The sequence below is a fragment of the Micropterus dolomieu genome, linkage group LG05 (assembly GCF_021292245.1).
Source record: "Micropterus dolomieu isolate WLL.071019.BEF.003 ecotype Adirondacks linkage group LG05, ASM2129224v1, whole genome shotgun sequence".
Classification (NCBI taxonomy): domain Eukaryota; kingdom Metazoa; phylum Chordata; class Actinopteri; order Centrarchiformes; family Centrarchidae; genus Micropterus; species Micropterus dolomieu.
The window spans coordinates 32,609,546-32,633,408 of NC_060154.1; the positions used below are offsets into that span (position 1 = coordinate 32,609,546).

Here is a 23,863-nt window from a genome sequence, read left to right on the forward strand (position 1 = left end):
AATGATCTCTGTAATTGCAAACAAAGGTTTCTGTACCAAATATTAAATTCTGCTTTTCTGATGTATCAAATACTTATGTCATGCAGTAAAATGCAAATTAATTATTTAAAAATCATATAATGTGATTTTCTGGATTTTTGTTTTAGATTCCGTCTCTCACGGTTGAAGTGTACCTATGATAAAAAATTACAGACCTCTACATGTTTGCAAGTAGGAAAACCTGCAAAATCAGCAGTGTATCAAATACTTGTTCTCCCAAGTGTGTGTGTGTGTGTGTGTGTGTGTGTGTATATGTGTGTGTATATATATGTGTATATGTATATATATATATATATATATATATATATATATATATATATATATATATATATAAATAATATATTTTTTTTTATTTATTTAGTTCAAATAAATAAATATCTCCAGTAAATACAATATGTATTAAGAGTTGTTTTTTCTCTCAGGGATTTTTCGTAGCTCTGCGCCTGGTGGCCTGTGCTCAGAGCGGGCAGGAAGTCAGTCTGTCAAGCCTCAATCTCACAGTCCCTCCCCCAAAGTTTGTGAGTATGACTTCATCATTAAAGCTCGAATCCACTGTTTTTTTTCCTTCAGAATATTGGCATTTATATGAATAAAATTAATTTTTAATCAATTACTGTCATTTTTGTGTTAATTGTATTATATTGTTAAACCTTGAATCAAAACTTCGGCATGAGAGAAGATGTGTGAATCCAGTGTGGATGTTGTGACAGTGCTATGACAGCCTTTGTTTGTCTGATTTCAGAAGGACACCAGCAGTCCCTCTCTAAGCAGCACAGCATCTGCCTCCGGCGAATTACACTGGGCTGTCAGGGTGTGTTTGAACACACACACATAAACACACAGTAGAATAAAGCACTCATTATAGCGTTTAACTTTAGGTCAGAAAGAAAAAGGAGAATGTACTGACTGTGTATTGATATTGTGTGTGTGTGTGTGTGTATATATACACACACTATATTGCCAAAAGTTTTACGACACCCCTCCGAATAATAATATATATATATATATATATAATCTATGAGCTATTTGAGTATCTGGAGCATCAGCATTTGTGGGTTGGATTATACTCTCAAAATGGCCAGAAAAAAAAAAAAACTTCCTTTTGAAACTCGACAGTCTGTTCTTGTTCAGAGAAATGAAGGCTATTCTATGCGAGAAATTGCCAAGACACTGAAGATGTCCTACAATGGTGTGCACTACTCCCTTCAGAGAACAGCACAAACAGGCTCTAACCAGAACAGACAGAGAAGTGGGAGGCCCGGGTGCACAACCGAGCAAGAGGACAAGTACACTAGAGTCTCTAGTTTGAGAAATAGACGCCTCACAGGTCCTCAACTGGCAGCTTCGTTAAATGGTACGAAACGCCAGTCTCTGTTAGGTTACACTGAAAGGATTCAGAAGCGGACACAAGACTGTTAACAAGAATGCAGGCAAGATTTATTAAAGTGCACAGGGAAGGCCAGAGGGTTAGGGAGCAAGCGGGGGATTCTAGGCTCAGACGGAATGCGATGAAGGCCTTCTGGAGCGCTGTCAGGGCGGACGGACTGGCAGGCAGGCGGCGACTCTGTACGCAGGAGTAACTGTGACAGATGGAAAACAAGACGTTAGGCAAGATCACAACAATTCTCAAAACTTGAAGAGTGGCTGGAACAATATACCACGGGAGGTAAACTAACGAACTGGCGTTTGAAGAGTGGAAGCTGAGCCAGAGTATTTAACTGCAGGAGTTGATGGTGATGATCCACAGGTGTGGAACGCTGCAGGTGGCGATGAGCCAGCGCCAGATGCACCTACACACACACACACATTGACAGGACTAGACAGACAAGACTGACAGAAACAGCAGGGAGGGGAAAACTGAGAAAACACAAGGGAGGGGGAGGAGGCAAAGACTAATCACGACAGTCAACGTCCACAGTGAAGAGGCAACTCCAGGATGCTGGCCTTCTAGGCAGAGTGGCAAAGAAAAAGCCATATCTGAGACTGGCCAATAAAAGGAACAGATTAAGATGGGCAAAAGAACAGACATTGGACAGAGGAAGATTGGAAAAAAGTGTTCTAAATCTAAGTTTGAGGTGTCTGCATCACACAGAAGAACATTTTTGAGACGCAGAACAAGTGAACAGATGCTGGAGGAGTACCTGACGCTGTCTGTGAAGCATGGTGGAGGTAACGTGATGGTCTGGGGCTGCTTTGGTGCTGGTAAAGTGGGAGATTTGTACAAGGTAAAAGGGATTTTGAATAAGGAAGGCTATCACTCCATTTTGCAACGCCATGCCATACCCTGTGGACAGCGCTTGGTTGGAGCCAGTTTCCTCCTACAACAGGACAATGACCCAAAGCTCACCTCCAAACTATGGAAGAACTATTTAGGGAAGAAGCAGTCAGCTGGTATTCTGTCTGTAATGGAGTGGCCAGCGCAGTCACCAGATCTCAACCCTATTGAGGGTAAGGTACGTAAGAAGTACCCATCAAGCCAATCCGACTTGTGGGAGGTGCTTCAGGAAGCGTGGGGTGAAATTCTTTCAGAGTACCTCAGCAAATTGACTACTAGAATGCCAAAGGTCTGCAAGGCTCTAATTGCTGCAATTGGAGGATTCTTTGACAAAATCAAAGTTTGAAGGACACAATTAATTTTTTTCAAATAAAAATCAGTATTTCTAACCTTGTCAATGTCTTGACTATGTTTTCTATCCATTTCGCAACTCATTTGATGAATAATAATAATCATGGTAAACATGAAATTGTCGGGGTGACCCCAAACTTTTGAACGGTAGTGTGTATATATGTATGTATATGTGTATGTGTGTGTGTGTGTGTATATGTATATATACAGTATGTATAAAAAAATATAATTATTGACATCTGCCTCAAAAATCCAGTATTGTTTGGGCTTTAATATTGTAGTTTAGTAAACCATTCAGTTTGTGAATAAGCAGAAGAAAGAGGCAGACTGTCTGAGCCTGCCTCTAACATTTCAGCCTTAGATAACTATGTTTCTTTCCTTTGTAGCCTGAGGAGAAGAGCAAATTTGATGGGATTTTTGAAAGTTTGGCTCCAGTCAATGGCCTGCTATCAGGAGAAAAGGTCAAACCAGTCCTAATCAACTCCAAGCTCCCCCTGGATGTTCTTGGGAAGGTATTGACTTCAGATTTTGGTTTCTTAACATTGGGTCTTAAATTAGGCTTATTGGTTCTGTGATTGAAGATGAAAGTACTCAAGCCTAAACCAAAGTGTGTTGTGTTTCCCCACAAATCAGAATGGTCTCATCACATGTATTTCCTGCTGTTAGGTTTGGGACCTGAGCGACATCGATAAAGATGGCCATCTAGACAAAGATGAGTTCGCAGTGGTGAGTGTTATCTTCTGCATTTTCACCATAGTAGTGTTGATTCTTTAAAGCCTGTGAGTACTCACATAAATATACACTCAATGGTCACTTTTATTTGGTACAGAGCCAGCAAATGTAGGGCGTCCCCATGAGATGGCCTTTCCTTTACAAATACACATTCACACATAAAGCAATGTGTAACGGCCCACAGCACAGTGCAGACTCACGTGTTTTTATTTCGCCCATGGTTTGTACTGTATGTTTCCCATACTAACAGTCAGGGTTGGGAGGATTACTTTAAAAATGTAATCCGGTACAATTACTAATTACTTGTTATAAAATGTAATCAGTAATGTAAAATAAAAGTAATGTAATCTGATTACCTTCAGTTACTTTTGGATTACTTCAATGCCAAATAGGCAAAAAAAGACAAGAGAAGTATCAATGATGTGTTTTCTGCTCAGTGTATTTTAAGAGAAACACAAGAAAACAAAATCTCCTATTCCCATGAAGTTAAAATTTTCCTTGGCTGGATCATATTTGATGGAGAAATATTAGAAATATGGAGAAAATGTTTTTCTAGTTTTCTCTCTGATGTGCCCCGGCTGCTGTGCCTCAACTCTGTGATTCACAGAGTTTCCCGATGGACAGATAGCTTTACTTGTTGCTGAAGTTAGTTAACAGCTAACTAGCTGCTGTTATTAGCTCAGTTAGCTGTGCAACCACTGGTCAAATAGCTTACTCTGGCCGTACTACCATACCATAGACTGTATTTTAAAAAACATATACGGAGGCAAATAGCACAGTGTTTTCTGTTTCATGGAAACTTTCTGCTTAAAGTAATCCCTATGAGTAATCCCTGGTTTTTCAAAATGTACCTGTAATCTGATTACATCTTTATTTTCTGTACTGTAACGGAATATAGTTACTTTATTGTATCCTGATTACGTAACGCCGTTACATGTAATCCGTTACTCCCCAACCCTGCTAACAGTAGTTGCTTTAACTTAAATAAACCCACAAATTTCACTCAAATTTCACCAAAATTTTTTACCAAAAGATAAGTTCAGTGTATGCTGATGTGTGACAACATTTTGGGGGAAACCGCTATGTTGAGTCAAATTTGCTGAAAACTTGTGCTGACTGGTCAAAATTGCAAGTCGTGCTGAATTCACAGGGATTTGTTGAATTTGCGTTAATAGTTGCTATTTTGACATCGCAGAATTGCAAAGTCTTTTTGTTACAAAGATAAAAGTACAAACAACCATGAAATATGACAAATACGAGGAAACATTACTCATACAGTTGTTCATTAAGACCAAAGAGCTGCTCTGTGTTTAGAGTGTGAATCCAATATGCTTCTCTTCAGTGCAGCATGTTGATGACCTTTTAAACATTGTTAAATCGTTGCATCGATGCATTATTATTATTATTATTATTATTATTATTATTAGGGCTGGACAATAAAACAATGACAGTAATTATCACAAAATATTTATTTTCAATAACAATATAATAAATATTCAATATATGTTTGATTTTATTCACTTTAATCATAAATGAATTAGGACTACATTTTTGATTAAGATGTTTGGACTGAAAAAAGCTGAAGTTTTACTCATATTTGTTGACAAAGATTTTATCATAATATTTCTGAATGTTCTGCCTCAGATTTGTGAAGTGATCCATGTTTTGACCCACAATTAACTTTCACTCAGGAGCAAAAATCGGCCTTTAAATTGGAAAGAAATAACGATTTGAAATTTATCGTGATAATTATCAATATCGAAACTTTTTATTTTGATAACACTTTTAGCCATATCTTCCAGCCCAAATTATTTTTATATCCTTTATTGAGTTGCTCCTGTTTTGAATGTAATTTTGAACCTACAGTAAACACTCCAATAAAACACTCATTACACAGTGTTGTGATTGAATGAACCACAGAGTAGCTGACACAATACAAAATATTATACGGAACCATCAATGAGAAAGTGTGATTGCTAAATTGCATTATTTTGATCTAAATATGCATTTTGCAGGTTTACGCTAATAAACAAAAATACAAATAAAATAAATGTTACATCAGTGTCACTACCTGTAGATAATTAATATTAGAACTTGTGTCTGGACTCGGGGCAAATAACAGGTTTGGGACATAATGAATTTCTATAAAAGCGGCATATGCAGCTAGATAGTTTTGTTAATACCAACATATGCTCTCCCAGGCCATGCACCTGGTGTACCGGGCACTGGAGAAGGAGCCTGTTCCTGCGCTCCTCCCCTCTGTCCTTGTCCCTCCGTCTAAGAGAAAGAAGAGTCTGGGCTCAGTGGCCGGCTCAGTGCCTGGACTGCCAGCAAGCCCTCCACCACCAAAAGACTCACTGCGCTCCACACCCTCCCATGGCAGCATGAACTCACTCAACAGCACTGGCAGCCTGTCGCCCAAACACACGCTGAAGTCAGGACAGGTAATACACACTCCACACACACTAATGTACACTCATTTACAAACAGCCTAATCAATCAACACACACTAATCCTCTGAACTTGAATCCTACAATAAACACTACACTAATGTTGTACACACACAAAATCACTTTTGGTCAGGTAACATACACCATATATACTAATGTACTCGCACTAAATATAAATACACACTACACTATACTTAAGTCTGTGCAGGTGAGACACACTGGAGGTGGGTAGTGTCAGATAACTCTTGATAGAACTGAATTTGCATTTTTGGATAAACATTTGATAGATTCTGTAATTTGCATATAACATATAGTACAAACCAAACACATACAAACAGTGCCAACTGCCGTAGAGCCCTGCACAGGCCTCAAATATGGGCCCTAGCCCAGCCCTGGCCCGAGACGCTCAGGTCCGAGCCCGGACCGTGTTCAACAGCTTATCAGAATTGTTACTCCAACTGGAGCCCATGTTTTTTTTTTTTTTTCCTCTCCTCCACAACAGACTACAACTGTTGCAGCCATTAGAACAGTTCAGATTTGTTTCTTAGTAGCAGAGTTGTTATAGCTTATTTCTTTGTTAGGCTAGTTAGAAAAATGTTTGGAGCGTTTTTTTTCTTAGTTAATGAATGTTGTTTTTTTATAAAGTGACGACCAAGGCCGTCAATTTACCTCTTAAATCAACACTTGACTTGCCTACAATAAAATCTATAGATATAAAACAGATCAGCAGATCACAATGTGAGTTTGAACATGTAGAGTAATATCGCTACCACAGTAAAAAGGCATTTTTAACAGGCTGAGTGAGAGCTGCTGCTCGCGACAGCATGTAGAAAAACAGACTATAGACCTACATTCTAAACAAATAGGCTAATAATAAAAACATGCAGGTTGTCTTACCTTACACCTGAGTATGCATAAAAAAATCAAGGCTTCACCACAGTAACTTACATGGTCAATCTAGGGCTGTCCCCGACTAAGGATTTACATAGTTGAATCACAATCGTCAAGTCCTGCCTATAGTTGACTGACAGTCGAATCATGTGTGTTTTTGTGCGCGGCGATTGCGAACCTTCTCTCTCTACCTCTCTCTCTCTCTCTCTCGCCTGCCATTCACCGGTCTTGTGCAGAGTTTTGCCTGCATGCCGTGCTGCCGACAACTGCATGCGCGTCGCGGTTCCTCATGGACCTATTTCAAGTAGCCGGCTATTTAAAAATGATAAAATATTCTTTGTGTGGTTCATCAACGGTGATAAATTATCCGAAAGTCCCGCGAGGTGTGATCAACTCGGCACAACACCAGTGAAGCTGGGGGTCAGTCTCTTCAGCAAGCGTTCCTCTTCCGCCACCATACACACACACACGCTACACCTTCACATGCGCACTGACGACCCAGGGTTAGGGTTACAATTTTGGATTTATTCACGCACTTCAAAAACATTTATTGAAAGTTTTATTCTTTTTACATGTTTCTTTGCAGCATTAAATGTTGAAATGTATATTGTAATAGGCTGTATATTAACTTATCGGGAGATACCTGGTAGTTCTATGTAAAATCAGACGTTGAGCACCCCCATATCGCCAAAATGGCATGATCCTTGTTTCGCTGGGAAGCTTCCACTGTGAGATTGACAGTTGGATCAGAATATTCGACTATTTGGGGTCAGCCCTTGGCCAATCCCAAACAAAAAACGAGACTCCTAATGTTATAGCCGGAAGCACAGACGCTTTCATACAGAGATCCCGCAATAATCATGTAGAGAATATCCAACAACATTCCGCATTCAGTCATTTATAGCCTACTGAATAAAGTTTTGCGACATAGTCCTCAACCAGCAGCGTAGAAAAAGACTGTTACATATAACAGAACGCCGGCATGCTGCTGTTCATGCACACACCCCACACACTGGGAGCAGACTGTGTCATTGTGTGCCAGTGTGATCGGTTGAAAATCGTCTTTTTTTCTTTGTTTTACCTTTATCTCCAGCTACTCATGGTGTCTTTTAATTAATGGCGGTCTAAAACAGAAAAAGGAGAAGCCTTATACAGGCCTGATGCCTGGCCTGCTTGCGAGCTATGACATGAAAATTGGCCCAAATGGGGCTCGGGCTGAAATGCAGGGCTAATCTGTATCGTATTAATCTGCCGATCAATACGATACTTGAGTAATCAGTATTGATGAGGCTCATTATAAATATATATATATATATTTTTTACTTTTTTACAATAAGACACTGACAACTGTAGTTTATAGTAGCCCTCTGCTAGTCTCTCCTAAAGAGTGGGGGCTCTGCGGACTTTCAGTAAGGTTTATTACTCTGGGTGTGATCCTTATCTGTCATAATATCCTGGAAAATGATTTGTGCACACCAAGTCCGTATTTTTTGTCACACATTTTGTCGCAGGTTTAAAAAAAATACGACCTCTAGTTTTGTCATCAGGTTTACACACCAATTCTGAAACATTCAACCATAGTATTGTAACACTCACACATTTTGCACACAGCTCATGATGACATTTTTAAGTGGCCTTTTATTATGGCCAGCCTAAGGCACACCTGTGCAATCCCCATGCTGTCTGATGAGCATCAACATATGTATCTGTTTCTGTCTCAGCATACAGTGAACTGGGTGGTCCCAGTCTCAGACCGTGGTCGCTATGACGACATCTTCCTGAAGACTGATGCCGATCTGGACGGTTTTGTCAGCGGCCATGAAGTGAAGGAGATCTTCATGCAGTCTGGACTTTCTCAGAATGTCCTTGCCCACATATGGTAGGGACTCAGCTGGGTCCTACTCTTTTTCATGGCTAGACTTATGATTAGCTTGGTACCACTTTCTAACAAGTCAGCCTTTATAAAGGGTTTTACTGTAAATTGGAACTAACGGCTTTATTAATGGGTTAAAAGTCATGTATAAACCAATAATGACAACAAAGGTAGTGTTTGTTTTAAATTCGATGATCTGTGCAATTTAACACCCTGTCATATTTTATGTCACTCATCCTAAACACAACTATCAGCTTATCAAGTGCTAATGGAAATGTGATAGCAAACCAGTGGCAGTTCTTAAAATGACAGAAGCCAGAATATATGTTTTGTATCAAACATCTCTGTTCTTAGGCACAGCTTGTCAAGATAGTTAGTACAAGAAGTTAGTTGTTGGCTTTTGGACATTCGAGAACCCACGTTGTTCTGGTCTATCACTCAGGAAATACAATATGAACTCAGACCAAAACATTTGTCAAAGGTGGCTTTGAACAAACAAGTTAGGATAAACTGGTCCCCATTCCTTTGATTGCTTTTATGCTGGATACTCAATAAAAGTAAGCATCAGTTGATACTTTGTCTGTCTTTAGGTGTGTAACATGTTTTAAGACTGGAAATCCTGTCTGACAAGCTACCTGCCTGATTCAGCTGTTTATGCTTCTTTTTCTTTAGATTTGTGTTTGTCATGGTCTGCTCAACAGTGTGGCCAGTCTGCTCAGAATAACTGAGTTAACCTAATGTGTCTGTAATGTTGACTGACTGGTTTTCCCTGCAGGGCTCTGGCAGACACAAGGCAGATAGGCAAGCTGACCAGGGAGCAGTTTGCCCTCGCCATGCATCTCATCCAGCAGAAAGTCAGCAAGGGCATCGACCCTCCACAGGCCCTGACTGCTGACATGATCCCCCCCTCTGAGAGAGGCACTCCTGTACCAGTAGGTCCAACACACTCTGAAATGTGATCCACCTTTGTGATAAATGGAATCAAATGACAATTAGGGTTCAAATCCTGCATTTGTTTATTTTCTGTAAAGTTTTATGTGTAAAAAAGCTGCAATGAGACAGCAAGATGCAAAGTTTCAGAAAGATTCCCCTCTTATTCAGGGCTCCATAGAAAGGTTAATGTAACTTTTTCCATATTGGGTGTACAAACATACTGACATTAGCTGGTAGATTATATTACAGAGGGTATGCGTTGACGTCACTTCCCTCCAGAACACGCTGGTCTGAGTGACAAAACATCCGTTACCATGGCTGCGTTTAGCAATCCAGGAGTAAAGCAAGTGATTATTTGCTCAAATTAAAGGCAGCTGGAGTCGACAGTGATCTTTACTGCTTACCAAAGAACCAGCGGTCCAGCTCTTCCCCATTTTAGATGTGTTGTTTGTGTTATCGTCGCCGCTCGTCTTTCTGCCACTCGGTGAGCGTACCTTCCTGACTTCCGCGTACTGTGACATCACGCGCACGCCCTTTATTGTTAACTTTTTACCTTCACATTAAAGCGTGGCACAATACTAATATTTGGTAACAGGAAAAGAACAAGGAACTTGCTTAGCACTCAGGACTTTTTTCAAAATGTTTTAAAAGCAAAAGTGTCTCTTTTGACGTGGGGTGTTATAACTGTTGCTATTTCATTGTCAGTAACTAAGTCATTTCTCTCTGGCCACAGAGTATGTCAGGATATATGACCCCAGTGGGATCAGAGATGGCTGCTCTGTCTGAGATGAGACGGGTGAGTCAATACTTCTTTTCTTCCCTCCTCCACTCTTCTTTCTCCTGCTCTTTGCATATTTGGGCATAAAGGTATACAGATATGTCTGCTATACATCCTGTTTTTTGAGCTGTACTTCCCAATTTGCCAAATCTGCTTATTTGGTGGAAGAGAACTTGAAAACAAACATTAAAATGGAAAATTTGGGAAGAGGTAAATCAAAGATCTACTGCCCACTGTTTTTCTCTCTCATCCTAACTCTTTTACTGCTGCTGTTTCCACCTTTCCCCTCTTCCTACTCTCTCAGGCTATAATGTTCAAGTTGTGGGTAGGTAACATGGACCTACAGTGTATTAACATATGAATGCTTTCAGTGGCTAGGTGTTCAGGCTGATTACTTGAAAGCATTTGCAACACTTTTCTCTATATTCCAGTACAGTGCCGTGACATTGTCTCAACCGGTCAACTGTCTGATGATCAAGGGAAGATTCAAGATCATTTTCATTTGGCAATCAGGTTTCTTTTAAAGCGTAAAGTGTTTTTGATAAAGTGGCTGCACTCACAGAAAGAATTTGCCCTGGTATAAAATGTTAAATCAATCAAAGCAAAAGCAAAATGTGTGCTTCTGATAAGTCAGTACTCATGTTTAATAAAGAAACAAACTTGTTTAGTTTATTATTTTCAAAAAGTGTCTCACCAACAAATGCTTGTGAACCCAGTACTGGACATCTGTTGTAGTGCTGAAACGATTAAACGATTAAATCGATTACTAAAATGCATCGACGAAAATTCTTTGCATCTTCATTTAATCCATACAACTATACAGCGCACTGTTTTACACAGACATTTATTACACCTCAAGTCCAAGGAACGGACCACAGACAAGGTAACAGTAAGAGCAACTTTAGCATTTAACTAAAATCATTATTGACTGTTGACCTGAGAGTGCAGAAGCAGTAGAGTAGCAGATCAAGACAGTGAAATTAGCTGCTCTTTTTTATTTCACACAGAGCTCAGGAAACATGTACTTTAAGTATTTGCACAGTAGGTCACTCAGGATGTTCAGCATGTGAAGGAAAATGTGAAGTTTATGTTAATGATTATATTTTCGCGATCGCGATGGTAATATCCGTTAGCACTTCAATGGAGATTCCCATTATTTGTTAGCATTGAGCTAACTGCAGAAGCGCTGTTTTTCATTAATATTATGTATGATATAACGCTATATTGCTGTATCGATTTATTGTCACACCCCTATTCTTAAACGATGCATCGATTAAATAATCTGTAGAAGCTTCCAGTACTAAAATCCTGCCCTAATTTGTTGTAAACCACCTTCTTGAAAACGTTTTGAATGTTGTCACTTCCAGTGACTTCCACTGAATACAGTGTTTCCCATAGAATAACAAGGTATCTGTGGCGTGGGTGGGGAAGCAGTTTATTGCACTAGCAGTCAATATTGATTACCAGCTGTGTGCAGCGTGCTGACCTCGACGACCCAGCTGTATTCTAACGTAAGCATATCTATCCTTCTTAGCTAGGCTTCTTACATGCTTGCTTATAACTTATTTGAAAGTGGGTGTCCAAGACTGACAGCGTTGTGTTAAGAACAGATAGACTAACTTATCAGAGTTAACTTGAATGCATTAGTTGTGCAGCAGTGTTCATGACACTAACCAGTCAACTCCGGATTGATTCAGGAACTTCTCTTTGTGGAAAAACCGGCAACAATCCTTATTCCAGCGCATGATCGTGTTATGATTCAGATTGTGCACGAAGAGGAGGAGCTGTTCACAGACCGCTCCGTTGTCAATGTGAGAGGGAGCAAGCGAGCGATAGGGGGGCTGAGCAAATCTATGTGCTGCTCGCAGCTCTATCATTTTACCCATTTTAAATAGAAAAAAAAATCGAAAATCAATATGTAACTGTCAGCATTGATATCATGGCGAGCTGCCACAAATAAATCTATGAATGGGAAACACTGGAATATTCATCATAAAATTGCAAAATCCTGAATCTTTCCTCTCCTTGGCAGTTGGCCAGCGGTGGTAACATCCCCCCACATGTTGGTGACTGACCCAGCCCCCACCTACTGATTCCTCCTCTGTGCTGCTCCTTATATTGAGCGCGTTTTTTCTCCTATCCTCTCTTTTCCTCTGCCTCTTCCTTTGGCCTGGTCTGCCAAGGCTCAGTTGGTACCATTTCATCATCCCACTTTCGCCAACAAATATGTTTTATTTTGCCAACCTCTCCGTTTTTTCTTCCTTCCTCCCCTCTCTGTCTGTCTGTCTCCCTCTCTACAGGACAGCTCTAGTTCAGTGGGTTCAGGGGAGTTCACTGGCATCAAAGAATTGGATGACATCAGCCAGGAGATAGCCCAGCTGCAGAGGTAACAAACCATATCACTTGTTGCACAAAAGTAACATGACAGCACTGAGTTTAAACCGCCTTTACTTTAACATTATTTAAAGCTGTATAATATAAATAAAGATTAAGGTGCATCAAAACTGTTTACCAGCATAAGTAATAACAACAATATCAACCATGTAGCCATTTGAAATGTTTTACATAAGTAGTAATTGGCTCAACATTAACAAGATACAGCTTTGAGTTTGAATTTAGCTCTGCTGTTAGTTATCAGATCATCAGATCTGTGGCTATATGAAGATAGATGCAGAGCTGTCAGATGGTAGGAGAGACTGTCAGACAGACCTTTAACTCCCACCTCCAGTAATATTTGGCATGCATCCTTGGTGAGGTTGGGATCATGGAATCCGAGTGGGCCCCAGTTCAAAGCCTGCTCAAAGGCTTTGAAAGAGTTGTGGTCAGAAGGTCGTTGTTGCCTGTCGTGGCGACAGTCTAAGAACAGTCTGGTTTCCGCTGGCTTGGTTGGCCCAGGGGTCTGCTGAAGGAGGAGTCACAGGGAGGCCAGAAGGGCTGCACCTTCGGTGCAAAAACCTGGTTGCGGGAGGCTTTCGAAAAGGACTTTCAGTTGGCCTCAAGGAAGTTCTGGGAAACCGTGAAAACAGGGCCTAGCTCAGACTGTGTTCAGCAGTCTGCAGAGGCAGACACCTGGTGGAAAGAGTACTTTGAGGAACTCCTGAACCCAACACATTATCTGTGGAGGCCTCCTTAGCGGCAAAGTAGCAGGTGTGGGTAAGATTTGCAGAAATACTGAAGGCTCTGGACATAGGGTGGCTGGACTCAGCCTTAGGGCCCATTCAGACCAAATCAGGGGCTGCTGTGAAAAAGAATCTCCTCCCATTCATTTGACTTTATTTGGTTTAGGCTGCAGCGGTATGGGGCTGCAGGGGATGCCCAGTGAACTGTGGTGGAAAAGTTGAAACAGAATAAACTTTTGGAGAAATGTGCCCCACAGAGGCCAATCTGCCGATCAGAACAGTGAAGCTGCCCCACAGTCAGCCTGAAATATCACTGAAACCAGGCCCTATCCAGACGTTCATGGACCAAACTATGATACTCTCCCAGTTGTGTCCTTGCTCAGTTTACTTCGTGTACCTAGCTTTAGGTAGAAGCTTCCTTTGGTTTACAAAGAAAGCACTTACCTTTATGAACACATACATACAAGTCTTCACAAGATAAAAACCTTCAGACAGGGTGTTTTATTGGTGGAAACAGTTGCTTTTTAAATTTACATCATTGTCATGACATTTATAAAAGGAAGGCTTCCCTTGAATGTCTAAAACTTTTAAAGCCCAAAAAGTTGACACAGCTCCTTTTGCCTTTTCTTCAGCCCCCAAATGTCATTTGATTTTATTGTAATGCTGTATTTTCATCCTTTTTAGTTTTTCATGTAGAAATCAAATCAGCCAAGCATCTGAGCTCAGTTCAGCCGTGTACTAACATCATTTACCAGGCATTCAGACATGTGGACACTAGACTACCACGAGTGTGGGGATTGACACAGGCCCTCAGTTTCTGTTTCACTTTAGGCTCATGTATTTAAGTGTCCCTTACAAAAGGATGTTGATATGCAAAGATTGAAGACACAGCTGTTTTGAACAGCAGCAGGGTTTACCTGCAACCCAAGCTAACCCTGTAATAGTCTGAGCTATATACTGCCCAACTGCTTTTGTGTTAAAATGCACCCACATGCATCAGATGTGGATGAGCTTTATTGTTCATCTTAGCTTTGTCTCATCCTGCTGCTTTCTTCCTTCTTCCATCCATCTGTCAAGCCACCCAGCCAACCGTCCACTTTTCCTTTTGATGTGTGCATTTTATAAAATTTTTGTTTGTTCACTACTTATTCTCCATGCTGCGTCAGCACTCTTGCCTTTACCCAGTGGAGTACTCTCAGGTAAACACACCAGCTACTGAATATATATGAACTGGCATTATGTCAAATCGACTGTGACACTCAGAGATGAGCAGCGACTCCACCTACTACTTTTTTTTACATAGAAATTATCAGAAGGCTTCTCATACATTCAGATTAGTTCATTTTTATCATCTTGATGCCTGTCAAGATGCAGAGATAGTTAAAGGATAGCTTCACAATTTTTCAAGTCCGTCTTAAAGTAATAGTCAGACAGCTACCCATATGAACATTGGAACAGATTTTGCTTACTGTAATCATTCCTCCTTTTCATACTAGCCAGATACTATATACTAACAGATACAGAAGACTCCGCTGACCTAATGCAAGGATTGGTGTGATGTGGGATCTACAGTTTGTTGTGGTTAACAGCCTGGCTGCAGGAGAAACAAGAGAAAAAAAACTTTAGTTTAGGCATGAAAAAATTAGGGTAGGGTTCTTTTGGGTTTCAAAGTTGGAAAAGCAGATCCCATCAAAGACAAACTTATTAGGACCAATAAGAAGTTAAGTGACATTTAGGGCTGGAGCGATTCAGTAATCGTATTATTATTATCGATTATGGAAATATGTTGATTTGCATAACATGCGTTGGTGCGTCACTGCACCTGGTCTTAGCAGGGATTCCCCCAGAGAACAAGCTGCAGCTGAAAAACTCCCCTATGACCATCTAGAGTTTGGGAGTATTTTACGCAGAGACCCAACAAAGTGGTGCTGTGAGAGCTCTGTGAATTGGAAATGGCTTATCACAGCAGCAAATCTGCTGTGCACAACACTTGAAGCAGCGCGAAATATATTTGCCAGTGATTATCTTACTGCATATTACTCCAGTGATGAAATAAATCATTTAAAGTGTTAAGTCAACTTCTTTTGCAGTTCAGGAAAGGGCTGACACACAGTGTTTATATTAATCTGTGTCTGTCTGTGAATTTGAGGTCCAGGATTTTTCTTATCGGGGAGCTGCCGAGAAGGGTCTGTAACTCATTTAAATATATTCCACTATTATCATTATTCTGTGCTTCTTGAGGTGTCACTTTTTCAGGACGATTGAATAAAATAATGTTTTTGATATTACTTTTGCATTGTTATAGTAACAGATGTAATAAAAATGATCTTCAGAATAATCAGTACATTTGTTTTTAGATTAATCGATTTGAGAAATAATCATTAGGTGCAGTCGTCGTGACATTCATTCCTTAATAGTAGCCAGGCATTTGTGGAGGGTACGAGTACTTCCCATGTTTTTTGGCTTAACTGAAAATATAATAATGTTGGGCCGGCCTCCGCTTCTGCTGATCCGGTCCACCGTACAAGCTTAAACTGGTTTGATTTTATGAAAACAGACTGAACTAGCATTTGTCATAATGAGAAGCCTCGTTCTGATCTGCTACCGTTTGCCCTGTTTAAGAGTCATAGTATCAAATGCAGCAGTTAAATCAAGCAGGACCAGGACAGAATGTTGAGCAGTAGTAGTAGTGCTATATCTGTGCTCTATTGGTGACGAAGGCCAGATTGGAATTTATTGAAAATAGTGTGTCCTTCATTGACCTCAAAGAGCTGCTGTGTTCTAAAATAATTTGGATGGAGGACAAAATCCACAGTCCTTATTCTGTGAAAAAATATCTGTTGTATTTATCTAAAGCTAATATGCCACTTCAGCAGTGTCTGTTAGACAAAGCAAGTGAATGTCTTTTTCAGTGAGTTTAATTTTTTTTAGTACACAATTCTCTCTTTGTGTTACTATCACTCCTCTTTTGCTCATATCAAGTTCAGATGAAGTTTAGAACAGTGGAATGTAGTTTTCTGCAGGAGAACTTTGTCCCGCATCACTTAAGTAGAAATCTTTTAATGGCCTGGAAGAGCAGGAGAAATGATTACAGCAAGCATATGGGCGCCTAGCTGTTGCTTTAAGACAGACTTGCAGACAGACTGACAACCAGTGGTCAAAAACTGCTGTTGGAATCAAATGCTTTTTATTTCAAAGGGCACAGATTCAGCCCATAGAGTAAATATGTGGAATCAGACGCAGTGCCAGTTATAAAAATATGTTTTATGCTTTTGTCATGATTTTGAATGAACAATTTTTCTACAAATCAAAATGTGGACAGTGTTTGAAATACCCATGTTATGTATTCTAGCCATTTGCAGTTACACTTGGAATTAATTAATAAGATCAATAAGTATTTGATTGTTCATTTGAATAATTTTAAATAATTTAGAAAGTCATTCATTTCTTTATGGGATCTTACACTGAGTCAGTTAGCAGTTTTACTTGGAGGGTGTAGTGATTTTTTATTTATTTATCTGTGACATTGTGGATTTGATGGAATCCCAGCCCTGTGTCATGTTACTCTGACGTGTCAATGTGTGTACACCGAAGGGGTAGTTATTTTATTCTTTTTTTCTAGATATAATTATGCTTCTGTGTGTGTGTGTGTGTGTGTGTGTGTGTGTGTGTGTGTGTCAGGGAGAAGTACACTCTTGAACAGGACATCAGGGAGACAGAAGAGGCCATCAGACATAAGAGTGCAGAGGTGCAGGTGAGGGCAGCTTGTTCACTGGTTATTCAGCTGCAGTACAAACACTTGTTTTATTATGTGGTGGACACACAACGTGATACTTGATTGGCACTCATAGGTTCCTTAAATATACTGTATTTGCATAAGGAGATGCAGAATGACCTGGACAGAGAGACTGCCAGCCTGCAGGAACTGGAGGCCCAGAAACAAGATGCCCAGGACCGCCTAGAGGAGATGGACCAGCAGAAACATAAATTAGAGGACATGCTGAATGAAGTCCGGATGAAGTGCCAGGAAGAGTCTCAGATGGTGAGGAAGAGACGAAGGACTGGGGCATGTGGGGGTTACTGAAAACAAGACACATTCGATAGTTTTGCCACAGCTTCCGCAGAACCATAAATAATAACATGTCATCTATAATGTGTTTTAATTAAAGTTGGTGACTTTGGAATTGGGGCTTATTTTAATGTTCAGCTAAATGCCAGAATCACTTAGGGACAACTGAGATTGTGTCAAAGGGAAGAAGTGAAGAAAGAAAAATATCAACTGTCATACCATCAATCCTATGGTTCAGTAAATTACCAGCTTGTGCAGAATGGATTTCAAGGGCCAGTATAACTTGGCAGGTGTTTTATTTTAGACCCCATTCTCATTCCTTAATTTTCCTCTGCCTCCAGATCTCGACCCTCCAGAGTCAGATACACTCCCAGGAGTCAGACTTGCAGAGCCAGGAGGAAGAGTTGAGCCGGGCAAAGGCCGACCTGGGCCGGCTGCAGCAGGAGGAGAACCAGCTGGAGCAGAGCCTAGCTGCTGGCAAGATCCAACTGGAGACCATCATCAAGTCACTGAAGGCCACGCAGGATGAGATCAACCAGGTAGGAAAAACGGCCTATGTGTTTGTGTGTCTGAAAAGTGTCAACAGGGGGCAGCATTGCACTGTAGAATCTACTTCTTTATGACCACTGTAGTCAGTAATTGGTCCCCCTGTTCCACTAGAGGAACTGGAACACTATATATTTAGCTGTGTGTGTGGGTTTCATTTAGCCTCAGCTGCTGTGGTGCCACTTACTTACACACACCACTTAACCACCTGCAACTTGCATACACAGTTTGACTTTGGACACACGAAGTGTGATTTGTGCATTATATAGTCGCCATTCATGATGTTATCAATATAGCCTGAAAGGATTCTATTCTTCTAAATGTAACAACCACACGACTGAAGTGTATGCTCTGCCCCTGCTCCCTCCTCCAGTCAGAAGGTCACGTGGAGAGATGAGGAGCCGGCATTTGATCATTTCCTAATGCTCCCCTGTGATAATTTCCGGTCTTTCTGCTTCCGGGAATGTTGGTTTTCATGACATAGTCCATTTAGAACTTTTTTCAAAATGATTCATAAAACCCCATTGCTGAACACTTTGTATGTGTGTATCCTGCAGGCTCGTAGTAAGTTGTCTCAGATTCAGGACAGCCAACAGGAAGTGTCTAAAAACATTGAGCAGTACAACAGCACCTTGAATGGAACCCATGGAGGCAGTATGACCAACCTGGCTGACATGAGCGAGGGCTTCAGCGACAGAGAGAATGGAGGATTCCCAGCCATGGTGAGAGCAGCACAGGTCAGGATCTCTACTGGAACGTATGTGGCTTATAACATATTTGAATTCTGGACATGAGGGCCTCTTACTGACACGTTTTCAACAGGCTAGAATGCATTTACGTAAATTAACAGTTGAGCTAGCAGAAAGGAAACTGATGTCATCGCACTTTCTGGCAGCAGCAACTTCTTTAGTTTTTTCCCCTTTCAGCTCTTCGCATAAGCATGTGATCCAAACAGTAGGAATCATTATGGGTGTGCCAAAAATTTAACAATTTATTACAAACTAAAAATAATGTTAAGGGAAAGCAGTTATATTGAAAATCTAAACCTTTATTAATCAAAAAAGAGGCATTAAAACAAGGTGAAGCACAAAGAGACAGTTTGGCTGAGAAATCAATGAGCCCATAAAACACACACTAGCTGACAAGCAGTAAATATAATGACCAGGCAACATGTTAACCCAGCACACCGAGAGCTCGCAGTCAGTGTACTAGGGACAAGTTCTTCCCACATGCAGGATGAGCTCTAAGCCAGACCACCGGAATAGAAAACCACCAAGACAGTGACTCACTACCTGCAGGCCAAACAAAACATAGACATTAACATTAACAGTTAACTCTTTACAGTTGTAAACACATGTACATGTATAGTATTTTGTACAATTGTATTAGAAAACATGTTCAAACCCCACCAGCTACGCAGCCGACCCCTACTTGGGTCTTCCCGACTAAGTTACCCCTAATGTTACATGAGAATACTTAAAAAACAGCAGTCCACCACCTGCTACTCTGTGGCCAGAGGCCGCTCTGACCCCGGCTCTCCTGGTGACAGCGTTACACCACTTGGTACGCAAGAACACCAATTCTAATTAAAATGTGACCTTCACATTGTGGCAAGACAGCCACTCGGCAGGCAGCGTGCCAGCTTTTCATGCGGAGGACTAAAGCATAATACACCCGCGGCTCTCTAACAAGACCAAGACCAACTGCCCTGCAATGTCAGTTCCACCCGGCTTCATATTCACCAAAAATATAGGCTTATGTAGGCTTTGGCCTTATGAAATAAATTGACAAAGATGAAAACTAAGGATATTTACTAATTTTAGTTAGTTTTGCAAACCCACAATACAGTTTGTTATCGTTTTTGGAAAGCCTTGTTTTTTATTTTTATTTCGTTTAACAGCAGTGTTTTTCACACCTAGTTTTTGTTATTTTGTTTGTTTTTGTTAACGCTAATAACCTTGGTCCAGAGATGGTCTGCTTCTTCAGAAGGCTTTGACTCTTTGAGTAGAACAGTGCATACAGAGTAGGGCAAACTGCGAAAAAAGAAAATTCCTTCAGTGTTTTAAATTGAAATTCAGTCTTGGGGGAAGGGGTTAGGTGTGTGTATGTGCACCGTCATGTGGTGTAATAAGGCCAGGTTTTGCTCTCCCTAGCCACTTACAAAAGTAGCTCTTGAGGTTGATTCCTGCACTTCTAGCTGAGTGGGAGATTATTAAAGCATAGTTGTGGTTTATTAAAATTTGGATGTCATATTTATAGTAGTTTCTATTGGTTATGATAACATTGTATTTGCCAAGTTGACTGCTCAGATCTGGGAACGCAGGGACATTACTGCAATAAATGCAGGTGGGGCAAGAGATGAGAGCAGTCTTAGAATAGGTTATATAGACAGATTGTCACGGGGGTGGCTGAGTGCAGACTGGGGGGAGGACCCAAACGCAGACAATGGCAAGGCGAGAGGAGGATGCAGTTCAAACAAGAGGCCTTTATTAACTCAAACTCAACTGAAACAGGCTTACTTGGAGCTCAGGGCAAAAGTCCAAACAAAGGTAATCCAGGAAACACAAGGCGATCCAAAAAACACAGGGAAATCCAGAACACAAGGCGGAACACTCAATAAGACGCACACACAAGGACGTGACAAAGACTGGAGACACAAGCAGGCATACATATACACAGGGACTAACGAGCGGGGCGGGAGCAACACAGGTGAGATACATCAGGTAGTCAAACAAAGCTAGACAAGGACACCAGGTACAGAGGGTTACCAAAATAAAACAGGAAGTAAGGTTCACAGGAACACACAAGGCTAAACAGAACACAAGACCAGGAGTAAACACTAAAGACATGAACTAATGTACAGGACTAAGAACTAAGACACGAGACAAGACAGATACTAAGTAACTTAAGGATGCAGATGAATAATAATGAACAAGGCTACACAGAATACACAGAACCAAAAACAGATTTAAACAGGAAACATGAACACAAAACCACATTCCTAACACAGATGACCTAAACCACTTTATTTGGAGGTCTGATTGAAAGTGAGAGCACTTAACATGTCGCCAATAATCCCTCATTGTACAAGAGTTAAATGATACAGGACATATAGTGTGTCATATACAGCTCCACATATTCAAGCATAGCTGAAGAAAAAATAAATATGTAAATAAATAAAATGAAAAAGAGATGGAATAAGATGCACAAAAATCACAAAATATACATAAGCGATTAGAGAAAAAGGGTTGGAGCTGCCAGTCCAGCAGGCGGATGTGGAGATGGTCTTGGTATAGCTGAGGTCTCACTAGAATACTGAGCTAAATGCAGCCAACATTCACTGTTAATATATTGTCAAAAGAAAGAAGAATGCAGTTGCTCACAGTTCAAATTCATTTTTGAAGAACACAAACCGCAACACCCATATTGTTTATTTGATATTGTGTTATGGATATCATGTTAATTGATGCCTTTTAAGAGTGTATTTACTTAAAGGCCTACACAGTTGACAGTTTATTAGGTTTATACACCTATTCAGCAAAATATGTAATGAAACTCTGTATGTATAAATCTACCAAAATAAGACCCAAGCTGTAATACACCTACAGCTGATGTAGTTAGGTGTACAGGAAAGGAAGGGTTTTGTGCGTGTGTGTATATGCATGTGTATGCTAAGGCTGTGTGACCGCCACTTGGAACACCTAAATACATTAAATTAAAAGCTTCCTCTGTCACTTTCTCCTTACTATAGGAGGATCCATTCAAAGTGAAACCGTCTGTGTTCAACAGCCAGCCTCAGGATGTTCACGCTGACCCCTTCAACTCTGAAGATCCCTTCAAAACAGACCCATTCAGAGGTTACCAGCCCCTTTACCTTCACTCTTTCCTCTGCCTCTTTTCCTCACGATATATATTCTTCTTTTCTTCAACTGTCCTCTGTGATCCACTTATTCTCCTCTCCTTCTTCCTCATCCACTCATTTTTCACACATGATGCATCTCCTCTCTGCTCTTAGTTGCCTGTGTTTACTGCTCTGTTGATCTTTGGATTTCTTGTTTAGCTTTAGTTGATCTCTGACTGTCTTCTCTGTCTTCCTCTCCTCTTTGTTTTCCTCCTACTCTTCCCTCTCTGCTGGATTCCTCACCTGTAGGTGACCCTTTCCAAAACGATCCTTTTGCAAAGCAGCCATCAGCATCCACAGGTATTTATTTGGGGAAAGGAGCTCAGTTACATTGCCTTAATCTGGTCACCGCAGGAAGTCTAGTAAAATTCACAACAAAAATCGGTTAAGTTGAATTGGATCAGCCTGGTCACTTGGTGGGACAAAGTAAAGCTGGGGAGTGGACCTTGGGTTGAGATTATATGTTCACATATAAACAAAACAGTTACAGTGTCGACTGCTGTATTCCTGCTACAGCTATTTTGAATGGGGTTTAGTGCACATATACAATATAGGAATTTCAGAAAACAGGATTTGGTGTGAAATTATAATGTGTGTGTATATTGTTCATTATACAAATATTGTGAATCTGCTCTATCAGTTTGTCCTCCACCTCTTTAAACATGTTGTGCTTTTACATAAAACAAAGCATGTATCTTTACAAATCTCCTTAAATGAATGAAAGAAAGAATCTGTTTGTTTTTTTTATGGTGTGTAGCATGAAGGGACAACAGCTTGTATTTGGTTGTACAACCCTGTGTTGTATTATTATAAAGGAATTAACCTTGAACCTTTTATATTTAACCCTCAAATAATGGCCCTACACACGTGCAAGAATGGCCTGTGCTGGTAGTGGCAGCATTGTCTTTTGTTGATGTCCCTCTACATGTGTGAAACGGCAGTGTGTGCAACTGTGACTTCTGTCACACTTCCCCCTTCAGTGATATTGTGGAGTTTCACTTCTCTACTTAGTAGATGGAGATCGGTGATAGAAATCAGCCTTTATAATCAGCCACAGTCCTGCTCTACTCCACAGTATGCAGCCCAGTAATGCTTGTTTTGGCCATGCCGTTGCTTGGGTTTTCTGTGTGAAACCATCCATTTCTTTGTTCATGCATCTGATTTGTCTGGTAATCCAAAGTGAATACCCATTTTAACTGCATCCATTTCATTCAGCAGAACATTTATGTCAGACCTCAGTGGAATCTGATGCTGGGTGTGAAGGAGAAAGCACTGACTGATATTTGTAATTCTTGCCCGGTTCATGACCTGCAGGGTGCCTCTTATCATAATCGTTCTTTTGATTCTGTAGAAGAGCACTGACTGAATACCTTGTGTTGTTATGATTGCAATACTCCTGCGTAATAATAATAATAATAATAATAATCTTTATTTGTAGAGCACTTTTCAAAAACAAGTTACAAAGTGCTTTAACAAGTGTAAAGACAATAATACCCAAGAGACAATAATACAAAAACAATACAGATAAAAGCATGAAAACATTGAAAAGACTAAAATACACATTTAAGATAAATATAAAATTAGTAAAATACAATAAAATAAAAGGGATAAAATAAAGTCAAATAAGATCGGGAAAAGCTCTCCTATAAAAGTATGTTTTAAGAAGGGACTTAAAAGAGTTCACTGACTCAGCCGACCTGATTTCCTCGGGCAGGCTGTTCCAGAGCCTCGGGGCCCTGACAGCAAACGCTCTGTCCCCTTTAGTTTTCAGTCGAGACTCTGGAACAGACAACAGACCTCTGCCCGAGGATCTCAAGGTACGTGCTGGTGTGTATGGGACTAAAAGTTCAGAAATATAACAAGGCGAGAGGCCATGAAGAGCTTTAAAAGTGATCAATAGAATTTT

The 23,863-nt window shown here is 40.4% G+C and overlaps 1 protein-coding gene across 1 annotated transcript in view; it reads left to right on the forward strand.

Annotated features, from left to right (window-relative positions):
- LOC123970855 (epidermal growth factor receptor substrate 15-like 1) overlaps window positions 1–22,650 on the forward strand; it is a 31,966-nt gene extending 9,316 nt beyond the window's left edge. The window contains exons 4-18 of the mRNA XM_046049213.1: window positions 444–557; window positions 782–850; window positions 3,052–3,177; window positions 3,332–3,391; window positions 5,599–5,841; window positions 8,460–8,617; window positions 9,387–9,543; window positions 10,278–10,340; window positions 12,623–12,708; window positions 17,123–17,195; window positions 17,322–17,483; window positions 17,852–18,049; window positions 18,614–18,793; window positions 21,808–21,913; window positions 22,207–22,650. Coding sequence (XP_045905169.1) covers window positions 444–557; window positions 782–850; window positions 3,052–3,177; window positions 3,332–3,391; window positions 5,599–5,841; window positions 8,460–8,617; window positions 9,387–9,543; window positions 10,278–10,340; window positions 12,623–12,708; window positions 17,123–17,195; window positions 17,322–17,483; window positions 17,852–18,049; window positions 18,614–18,793; window positions 21,808–21,913; window positions 22,207–22,346 — 1,935 coding nt within the window. The 3' untranslated portion in view covers window positions 22,347–22,650. The remainder of the gene's footprint in view (window positions 1–443; window positions 558–781; window positions 851–3,051; window positions 3,178–3,331; window positions 3,392–5,598; window positions 5,842–8,459; window positions 8,618–9,386; window positions 9,544–10,277; window positions 10,341–12,622; window positions 12,709–17,122; window positions 17,196–17,321; window positions 17,484–17,851; window positions 18,050–18,613; window positions 18,794–21,807; window positions 21,914–22,206) is intronic.
- Window positions 22,651–23,863: the final 1,213 nt, after the last annotated feature.